At 37.5% G+C, this 11,563-nt stretch overlaps 1 protein-coding gene across 2 annotated transcripts in view; it reads right to left on the bottom strand.

Moving 5' to 3' along the window:
* Positions 1 to 3,160: 3,160 nt before the first annotated feature.
* The window catches only part of LOC120527864 (protein FAM53A-like), a 64,318-nt gene continuing 55,915 nt past the window's right edge, over positions 3,161 to 11,563 (bottom strand). For both annotated transcript variants that reach the window (XM_039751771.1, XM_039751770.1), the window contains exon 5: positions 3,161 to 4,799. In XM_039751771.1, coding sequence (XP_039607705.1) covers positions 4,473 to 4,799 — 327 coding nt within the window. In that variant the 3' untranslated portion in view covers positions 3,161 to 4,472. The remainder of the gene's footprint in view (positions 4,800 to 11,563) is intronic.

The following is an 11,563-nucleotide window of genomic DNA, read 5'->3' as shown; positions in this document are numbered from 1 at the left end:
TTTGACAGTAAAACTATTTCAATAGATTCAAAATATATCGGCGCTTTCCGATTCATTTTACCCTCGGTTAAACGCAGAAAAACAGATCACCAGCTGAAGCTTTATGAATAATGGATACTTTATTCGCCATCAATAATTGCTTTGGTAAAGCCATCCTCAGTGTAATCCTCCTTCCATTTTCTACTTTTTTCGCGACTACCCATGATTAAATGAACGGTAGAAAAGTAAGAGCGAAGCGAGGGTGACTTATTGAAGCAGGCAGGCAAGAGCTCAATAGCTCGCAGGCTCGATGTAATGCGCGTCAAGTCGATTTAAAATGCGCAATCAGATTCGAAAAAATATTTCTTTTCAAGTTCTATTTGGACATAAGTAGGTTCTATTTAGTCAACAGAAATATTTTTGGTAGGAATGCAAGTTGAATTTAGTCTTTAAATTTCTATGGTCAAGAAAAATTTATGCAATGATGACTACATTTAACTTACATTCCTACCAAACATATTTGTTGACTAGCTAAAAATTACTTGTATTTAAATAGAACTTGAACAGATTCGATAGTTCATAATACCCACGCAGCACTAAGTGCACGTAAGAGCAGGAGTCATCCGTTTTAACAAGCAGCTTATTGCACTGATACGAAATACCCTGCCCATTTAATTATTTAGGAATGGATAGATAAATTAAGATTTTGTACAAATGTTTTTAATTTTTCTTCCTCAATGGATTCTGGCACCCCAAGCAACAGCTGCTCACACCCCAAAGGGTATATGTGTGTGTGTGTGTACATATATATATTTAGTGACAAAACAATTACATTCACAATTATGTTACGTTATTTTCAAAATGTTTCCTTTTCTTTTTCATTACTTCTTTAACACACTACTTCTCCGCTGCGAAGCGTGGGTATTTTGCTAGTAATTTATAAAAGGAATCTGTTAGTCATGGAAAGACCACCCTGTACGAATTTCTCCATGTAACAGTCAACTAAGAACAAACTTGAGTGTAGGAGATATTTGGAGATGTTCCTCTCAATCACACGTACATCCTTTGAACAAATTTAATTCAAATATAACTTTACATTGAAACACTATTTACTCAATGCAAGCGCTAAGAAAATGCCGCTAGCCACCTAACCCTATCACACAAGCTTTCCAAATATCTGGGTTAAGTCCCTAACAAGGAGAGACATCTCCTGCAACTGCTTCACAGAATGTCCTAGGTCATTTGTTATGAGAATATTTCATGCCAAGATATTAGCATTATTATTTGCTTATCAATTAAACCCTCTTACATTCATAATAATCCAACACTTGTACACGCATTGAGTCTTCACTTGCTCAACTGGCACAATCTATACCTACATGCAATTACACAATGGGAGGACGACATCCTAATGTTCTTAAAATTAGAAAGATTAAAGTCACTTTAGAAAGAACAATTTCCGGCCTATTTCCCATTTACCTTTCCTGTCAAAAGTTCTTGAGTGTGTTGTAGCCTCCCAGCTCACCAATTACTTAACCACTAATAACTTGATGGAACCCTTTCAATCTTTTTTCAGGGCACGGCACAGCTGTGAAACTGCTCTGCTACGGGTAACCGATGATTTGCTTATGGCAGCAGACTCTGGACAAACCAGCGTATTAATTCTATTAGACCTCAGTGCAGCATTTGACACGGTCAAGACATGACATTCTACTGTGCAGAATGAAGAACATGCTGGGTATCTCTGGCACTGCCCTCCAGTGGTTCAAGTCCTATCTGACGGATAGGCAAAAGTTTGTTAGTCTTGGCAACAGTAGATCCAGCTCGGCGCCAGTTACACAAGGAGTTCCTCAGGGCTCTGTCCTCAGCCCTCTTCTCTTCTGTATTTATATGCTTTCCCTTGGCCATATTATCCGTAACTGTGGACTGGGTTATCATTTTTATGCAGATGATACTCAACTCTACTTCAATGTTAAAAGTGGAACTTCATTAGAGCTTTCTCAGCTCACAACCTGCCTTAGTGAAATTAAAACCTGGATGGAGAAGAACTCTTTAGAATTAAATTGCAACAAAACTGAACTCTTGCAAATTGGGACTAAAATGCAACTTAATCAAATAAGCTCTTTCCCAGTCCATCTTGGCAGTGATATCAGACCTGCCTCTACTGCAAAGAATCTTGGTGTCATTTTTGATTCCTCCCTCTTTTATCCCACCCACATAAAATCACATTAAGAAACTTACTTTCACCTCCGTAACATATCCTGTGTTCGCTCCTTCCTCTCCTTTTCTAATGCTGAGAAACTTGTCCATGCTTTTATCACATCCCATATCGATTATTGTAACTCGCTGCTGGCAGGTGCCCCTTCTAATCTTATACCACAGCTCCAGCTTATTCAAAACTCAGCTGTAAGAGTCCTCACTTGAACCACCAGCAGCAAGCACGTAACACCCATCCTGATCCACCTTCACTGGCTCCCTGTGTCTTACAGAATTGAATATAAAATCCTACTAATAACCTACAAAGCCTTAAATAACCTTGCGCCAAACTACATCAGTGACCTTCTCCATCACTATGTGCCTCCCACTAAGGTCCTCTGATTCTGGCAATCTTGTTGTGCCCCACACTAATCTACACTTAATGGGTGACAGGGCCTTCAGCTGTATAGCGCCCACACTCTTGAATGACCTACCAAAATTAATCAGCTGACTCCATGAATTCTTTTAAAAAACTCCTCAAAACTCATCTGTTCATGAAGGCTTTTAACTCTACTTGACTTTATTACCCTTCTCTCAGTTTAACTCTCTGTCAAGATGCTCAAGTAACCTGTATGTGTTTGCTAGACCATCAATTATGTTGTCTGTTATGCTTTTTTATTTTTCTCTAACTTCACTGTTGTGACCTTATTTATTTGGTTTGCACAGTACAATGCTATATACTGTATACCCTGCCATTCTCTCTTATATTCTGTAAGTGCCTCGAGCATGGGAAAGGCACTATATAAATAAAATGTACTATTAAAAAAGGGTTCAAAAGTTCTTTGTAACATGAAACACATTTGTTAATGGTATTAAATAACTGAACATTCAGACCCATATATATATATATATATATATATATATATATAGTTTAAAGATACACTGTTGAAAGTACCAATAAAAGAATCAAGATTCAAAGTTTGCAAAGCCAAAAAAAAAAATCACTTTTATTCACGGACCAGTTATCTACTAGAGTTGCCCAGAGGGTACAACATCTAGAGAGTGGAATAATTAAAGTCCCAGTCCACTGCTGAAGTGCCCTTGAAAGTTGTTCCAATCAACCCCACCCCCTCAGCTCTATTTAACTTAATCTGGAGCAAGAACGACCTAATGAGGTGAGTTATGGAAATGCAAAGTTTTTTCTCAGCACTAATCTGTAAAAATTAGTTTAATGAAAAAGGAACATATATAATCAAGTTAATTTAAGAGAAAATAAAACCCACCTTATAAGTACAGTTCTGCTCAAAAATAAAGGTGCAACAACCTCTCTCAAAATCAGCAGCAATCAAATTGAAGTTTTCATTAATTAGATCAGATTTTATGGCATGATGAGGTGACAATCAGATCAAGTGTAGCATTAAGCAGCCAAAAGGTTTCTTAAAACCATCTGTTCATTAATGCATAGGTATAAGAAACAAGGATATTTCCTGATGGTCAACAGCAGCACAACAAAGGATTGGGATGCCAGTTAATGTGCAAGAAACAAGTGCAATTTCTTCAAAAGGCCTAATGGCTTGTTAATCCCCACAGACATCCTAAGCCATAAATGATCTAAAAAAAAAAATGGGTTTCAAAAAATAAAATATAACTGGACATATTCCGCTCCTCTGAATAAACAAAAAATTTACCATCTCTTTTTGTAGGAATACAACCTCAGGACAAATGTCATACATACCACATCTTGGAAAGAGGTTGCTGCACCACTGGAAGGTTTTTAAAAAATGTACAGTTTGTTTTACAACCACCCAATATCTGTACAGGCAGTTATTGGTCAGCTTGGAAACATCAGTAGCATAATCTGGCTAATACCAAATTAATTTCATTTTTGAAAGTTTTCCTTATTTCCTCTTTCCTCATTATATGTAGATTTTTATACACAAATTTTGGACAGTCCAGAATACTTCAGCAAAATGCCTCCCTTGATAGCTATTACAAGCTTGTTTTTCAGACCTTAATGGTAAAATGACAAGTTTTCTATTTAAATTAATCTTAACTCAAAAATGTCTTTTCCCCTCTAATTCATTCACTGAATGACAAAAATCACAGGTGACAGCATCACCCCGCGCACAATTAACCACATAAAGCTTACAAATTTATGTTCCATAAAATGTTTTGAATTTCATGGAAGAATGGAAAAGGATTGCTGGGTCAGTCAGGTTTTGAGGCCTTCTGCATTACAAACCACTCAGTCCATCACCACCCAAAGGTCTTTCTATTATTGTTATAGAAAGTTAGTCTCAATTGTTCTCAATCTGTTCTAGATCCAGGTCCCCACAATCCAGAGGAAATATCCCATCATCAGTGCTATCACAATCACTGGTGTCCTCTTCACTTTCACTCACTGTAGCTGCACTGCCAAATGAACGCACATGCCCAGTGGTGGAGTGGCAGTTGTGGTGATGTGTGACACTCTCCTTCATGGGACTGGAGCCAGGAGTTATTATGTTCATTAACAGGTCATTTGAATCACAGGGTGATGACACAATAGTTTTCATGTGGGGGTCATCAATGTCATCATCCTCCTCATAGTCAAGTGAGCAAAGGCTTTTAGAATTTTTTAAAGTCTGTCAAAATAAGAAAAAAATAAAAAATGTAAGTGGAGATTAAACAAACATGCATATGCTGATACACATATAAGGAATGCATAACTTATGGGAATTACTGACAAAATTCCAGGACCAGACATGCACATTGTAATCTAGGTCTGCCTTTGTTAACTGGGTGGATTCACTTCAATATACCTCAACTCAGCCTGTTACATCCTGCATTAAGCATAAAGAACTATTTCCATTCAAAAACCTAACAAGCTAGCATGATTTAAAAGAGAAAAAAGTCAGAAGCTGAATCCAATATCAAGCCTGAAGGAATCTTTCTCAAAAGATTTTGTTAAACAAGCAAGCTTTAATGGGGAAGGTTTATCCTTGCACAAATGCATAAACAGTGAAAGGCTCAGTATAATTTCACCATTGGCAGTTACCAGCTTTTACAACCTGTGGTTAAAGACCAACTTATTCATAGCAAATACTAGGACAATGGTATGCAATACACTTGCTTTCAACTAGTAATGTATAACATGAGTCACAGACAGGTGAACTGTGAACTTGGTCCTGGTAAAACATGGATCTGCTATCAATGTGAGCATAAAAATACTCCAATTAAGAAACTTGATTTTGTTAAAACTCTTGTAACTTTTGCATTTATTAATTTTGTCATTAAACCAAAAAGAGGTGGGAGCCCTGAGCAGTTATTTAATCTGTGTCCACAGTGTTGATTTTCAGATCAAAATGTAGTTGATCTATTGTTAAAATGAACAATGTGTTATTAATCTCACTTTATATTACAACCCCAAATCAGAAAAAGTTGGGACAGTGTGGAAAATGTGAATAAAAAAAGAAAAAAGCACGTTATAAATTCTCCTAAAATTTTATTTCATTGCAGACAGTATGAACACAAAATAATTCATGTTTTTTTTGTCAACATCATTTGATTTGTAAATAAATACCCATTCTTGCCATTCAGGCTTGCAACACATTTCAAAAAAAGTTGGGACAGTACAGCATTTACCACTTTGTACAGTTCCCCTGTCTTTTAACAACACTTAAGACGTTTAGGCATTGAAGAAATCAGGTGACTAAGTGTTGCAGGTGTTAGTTTGTCCCATTCTTCCTGCAAACAATGTTTTAGGTGCGCAACAGTACGGGGTCTTTCGTTTGCGCATTTTTCGTTTCAAAATGTGCCAAACATTCTCTATAGGAGACGAATCAGAACTGCAGGAAGGCCAGTCAAGCATCCGCACCCTCTTTCTACGCAGACATGCCTTTGTCATGTGTGCAGTATGTGGTTTGGCATTGTCTTGCTGAAATAAGCATGGGCGTCCCTGGAAAAGATGTCATCTTGAAGGCAGCATTTGTTCCTCCAAAACCGAGATATACTTCTCAGCATTGATGGTGCCATCGCAGAAGTGCAAGTTACCTTTGCTGAAGGTAACCCCACCCCAACCCCATACTATGACAAACCCTGGCTTTTGGACTTGCATCTGGTAACAGTCTGGATGGTCCTTTTCCTCTTTGGTCCGCAGCACACGGCATCCATTTCTTCCAAAAAAGATATGAAAAACTGATTCGTCTGACCACAATACACGTTTCCACTGCACAATGGACCATCCCAGATGCCTCCGAGCCTAGAGAAGTCGACGGCGCTTCTGGACACTATGTAGGGCTTCCTTTTGGCACAGTACAGTTTTAGCTGGCATTTCCTAATGTAACTACGTACTGTAGTGCTTGAGAGTGACTTCCTGAAGTAGTCCTGAGCCCACGTAGTTATATCATTTATTGATGAATGACGGTTTTTAATGCAGTGCTGTCTGAGGGCTCGGAGATCACGGCCATTCAGTTTAGGCTTGCGCCCTTGGCCTTTGCGCAAAGTAATTTCTCCAGATTCCCGGATTCTTTTCACTATGTTATGCACTGTAGGGGGAGAAATGCCCAAATCTCTTCCTATCTGTCTTTGACAAACGTTTTTCTTCATCATTTCAAAGATTTTTGCCCGCACTTGGTGGCAAACTGGCGATCCTCTGCCCATCTTTGCTACTAAAGGAGTAGGCCTTTCCTCGATGCTGCTTTTGTACCGAATCATGATTGCAACCACCTGTTAACATCACCAGTTTCAAATCACATCATTATTTAGTTATTATACCTCATTACTACCCCTGAATTGCCCCCATCCCAACTTTTTTTGAAATGTGTTGCAAGCCTGAATGGCAAGAATGGATGCTTATTTACAAATCAAATGATGTTGATCAAAAAAAACATGAATTATCTTGTGTTCATACGGTCTGCAATGAAATAAAAGTTAAGGGAAATTTGTAAATTACTGCTTTATTTTTTATTTGCATTTTCCACACTGTCCCAACTTTTTCTGATTTGGGGTTGTAAATACTGTTAAAATAACAATACATTCATGGAACCATGGAATACTATCAGTTGAACAGTTGAATTTTGCCTTGCAACAGTGCATTGTATTCTTCATTTCAACTATTCCTTACATCTAAAGATATTCCTTTGTCTAAGCTTAAGGATCAACAACCCTAGTAAACACATTTAGAGAAGTAGTTACTGCAAAGAGACACACAAGTGCATATTGTTCATTTTATTTGCCAGGCTTCATTGGAACATTGGAATACATGGTCAGTTTCACTAATTTGTGTACACAGAAATAGAAGATGGTTAACTGCATTATTCAGTTTATTCATCTATGGCACTCTTAACAGAGAACAGGGTCAATTCACTTGGACCTATTTGTAAAAAGGCACACCAAAATTAATGAAAATAAATGGGGAAAAAAAATCTTGTGAATGAAACAGTCACCACATGGACTGCAACCTGTAACACTTTGTCTTCACAGTAACAGAAATACTATGAAATGTTAATTGAAAACACATTTCTAGCAAAATAAGCATTAGGGGAACGAGTGTGGGTTTAGTCAGTAACTTGTCACTTATGGACTGCTAGAAATGGTCCAGTAAGGTTACAGACATTTCCGAAAGCCTGGGAATTGACATGAGGAACAATTAGGGAAGCTGCTGTAATTCCAGGGAAACCGGGAGCGGCCAATCTAGCATACATAACGTGTAAAAATCGATCAAGAAATAACAGTTATAGTTGAAAATAAGTGGCACAGTTTTTTGGCCCACGGTGTAGTCTGTTGCCAATTAATTCAGTCAACAACAGACCAGCAGCAGTCCCAGCTCACACTAAGACGAAGCACAGTGGACTGGGAGGAGTCTGCACTGTGCAGGTCACAAATGCCGGGATGGGGCAGACTTCATTGACGTTTGTCAGACAACAGCTTTGAACGGCAACTTAAAATTGCAATGCATCAGTCTGTTGCATCTGCATCATCTGTGCCAAGAAACTTGCCATCACAGAATAATGACAAGAAACTGGATGCATCAGTAAAAGCTGAAGTGGCAGTGTTTCAGAGCAATAGCAAGCACAGCCATTGTTTAGAACAAGTGTATCAGTATCTGATGACTGTGCCGCCTACTTCAGTGTAGGCAGAGCGTGCTTTCTCAGCAGCTGGCTTACTCTGCACCAATGTGCTCTCTCGCCTGGACAACCGCATGCTGGACACGTTGTGCTTTCTACACACTCTTATTACCGCAACTAACTAGATACATGTACTTAAAGGACAGCATGAACTGCTTGTAGATAAGGTTAGTCTTTCACTGATGTCAACATATTGCAATAGTTTTATTAAAAATCAGTGTTGGTCGTTCTAAAACTGTTCACATGTGAGATGCCTGTGTACTGTGTCATCCCTGGGATTCCCTGGAATGACATGGGGCATTGGAATGGATAAACCCCGCCGGGAATGGATTCCCTAGAAACAATATATTGTGGACTGAAGAAGCTAAGGCTACGGTAATTGTATCTTAAAGCAGCGAGAACATGAACAGAGAACACTACCTTAGAGTTTATCCCTTCACTTCTGTCAGCAGACCCGAAATCGAACACCTCAAATGATGTTTGAGCCAAAAGATGATATATTTGGTAGTCTGAATCAAGATGGGGTCCCAGGATTTCTTCCTTTTCTCCTACAAGGTCTTTATTTGGGAATTTTTTTTTTTTTTTTTGATGTTTAGCCTGAGGGGCTGTCCAAAACAAGAACTGTTAAAGCCCAATGAGGCATTCCTTGTGAGATTCTAGGCTAAACAAGAAATTTGTTATGAGGAATAATTTTGTGATACCAAGTGATGTAGTACAGCATAACCAAGTAATCTGGACTTGGACATTCTCAGTCATTAATATGCAAGTTATCCGTCCCAAAATATCACATCTAAGCACTGTTTGCTGACAATTATTTAAATAAATCATTTTATTAGCATATAATTTGAATTTTAATTTAAACCCTCTCTTATTCTAAACACATTGACGGGACTAATCTTAACTTAAATACCTTGCAATAATAATGTGCATTTCGAGTTTATTTTCACCAATCAGACTTCAACATATATAAAAATGATACAAGAATAATTTTCTTTTCTTTCCCTTTTTTTTTTTTTTTTTTAAAAAAGTGCCCGTCTCTCAAGTTTCACTGCATTCATGGCTTGAACAGAGGGTCCAGGACACAGAGTTTCAGTTCATTAAATGCCATTCCAGGCCTAATTTTGCATTGTGTGCCTCTGAGCAGATCCTAAAGAGAAGCAAAACGCCAGATGCTCTCAGTGGCTGCCACCTTAGTAGAGCCTCATTCACTATTCCAAGAAAGCCTTCAGCTCTCTATTGAAAAATAAGTACCCCTGGCCTGTTCTCTTCTATCAGGAGACAAAGGAGTGACTTGTCTGTAGCTTACTCCTGATGCTTGATTATCATCTCTCAGCCCTGCCCACTGCTATCGCCTTTCCTTATTCCCAAGCATATTGGAATTTGAACTTTAAATGGATGTCCTAAACAGCAACAATGGATAAAAAGGCAGGCTTTGATTGTTCAAGCGTTGCTGAAAAAAGGCCTAGACCCATCCAGGCTGCAGCCTAGCAGGATCTCATCAAGCACGGTTCCCTGTCCACAACGGTAATGCAAGGACGACTTAAGCCTGTAGTCACTCATTCAAGCTGTAATGTGTATATTTCCATACAGCCGTTTTTTTGCTCTGTGCCCAGAACCCCCCTCCCCTTCACCAAATGAATTCCACAGGTCTCTTGTTAAGAAATTTAACATCTTTCCTTTGAATAAAAGAAAGACCCCTGGAATGACCAAGTCCCAAAAGCCTATTTATGGAGACTTCTTGGACTGGATTCAACCCCTTTGATTAAAATTCAGGTTTTATAATCCTTTTTATATTTAGGAAACTAACTAGCAATCACACAATATCATGTAATAATGAAATAAAAGAGAACCCATGTTAGCCATCTGTTCTTTCATTTTACCAACTTTTTGTTTTATTTAAAATAAAAAACTTGAATGCAGCACTGCACCTAAACCATTAAAAATTCAGAATAGAAGTTCTGACATTGTGTATTTAATGATCACAGTTACTATAGCAACATTTTATGCTAGTTTACAAAAGTCAAGAAAATCAGAAGATCTAATTTTAAAAATAGGATAGATTCTTGTGACATATTGTCATTTTAAAGATTGAAAGGTCTATATGATCCAATATTTAAAACTGAACAAATAAGGAATAGAAACTAGCAAAATTTGGGGTGATGAGTAATTAATCAACTTTTTTTTTTTGCGTGAGGTATACTTTTTCTTTAACTACTTGATTCTTTGAAAATATTTTTTTTCACTTTGCCATTTAAAGGTCCAAGTGAGCTAATGGTTGAATTTTTTTTGTTCCTTATTTTTCCTTATACAATTTCTTGTATTAGGAATTTTATAGTTTTTGCAAATCCCTTGGGATCAGACCGCAGGGTCAGCCATTGCACAGCATTACTGGAGCAAGTGCAGGTTAAGGGTCTTGCTCAAGGGCCCAGCAGAGTAGGATCTCTTGTGGCAGTAACAGGGATTTCAGCACAGATCCTTAGCCTCAGAGCCACCACCTTAAGGATTTTATCAAACATATTTTGTTTAAAAAATACACTTTAAAGTAAGCTTGCATTTGAAGTTAACTATAAAAGATTGTGTGTAGTGGGGCAATATTCTTACCAGGATTCAGTAACTTCCTAATACATTACCATTTATAACTCAAAATCCTACTTGTGTGCTGATCTAATATCGATAGGGATTACATGTTTAATATGCAACTCATTTATTAAATAATGTGTGATATATCACAAAAAAAGTTTTCATTCAAGGTTCCTCCAACCCTATTAAATAAACTATTTACATCATGTGTAACAGACTCGCATGATTAAAGTACCTGCCACAGAAGCAAATCCACAGATGGGACAATTGAAAACAAACTACATGCTTTTTCAGGTAAAATGTACACAGATTTTACATTAAATTGAAATTACAACAAAAGCTTACATGGAAAAGAGTAACTATGTTAAACAATCATTCTAATGGACCATTCAAGCATTAATTCAGAAACCCAAGTGATCTTAAACTATGTTTTCTTGAGTATGGATATAGGAAATGTTACTGCTTAAGTAACAAAACAATTTCATTCATAAAAGTACCTAAACATTTATGCCCAGTACAAATGCTAACGTACCATATTATGACTACATAAAAACTATGGACATATGCAAATACATACTATATAAATGATGGCTAGGATACAATTAGTTTTACATGCACTATGTATTTGCATATGTTCATAAAGTGGTGTGAAAAACTATTTGCCCCCTTCCTGATTTCTTATTCTTTTGCATGTTTGTCAC

The sequence above is a fragment of the Polypterus senegalus genome, chromosome 4, assembly GCF_016835505.1.
Source record: "Polypterus senegalus isolate Bchr_013 chromosome 4, ASM1683550v1, whole genome shotgun sequence".
In the NCBI taxonomy this organism is placed as follows: Eukaryota; Metazoa; Chordata; class Cladistia; order Polypteriformes; family Polypteridae; genus Polypterus; species Polypterus senegalus.
Note: the sequence above shows the minus strand (reverse complement) of the source record. Positions and strands in the feature narration are given on the sequence as shown.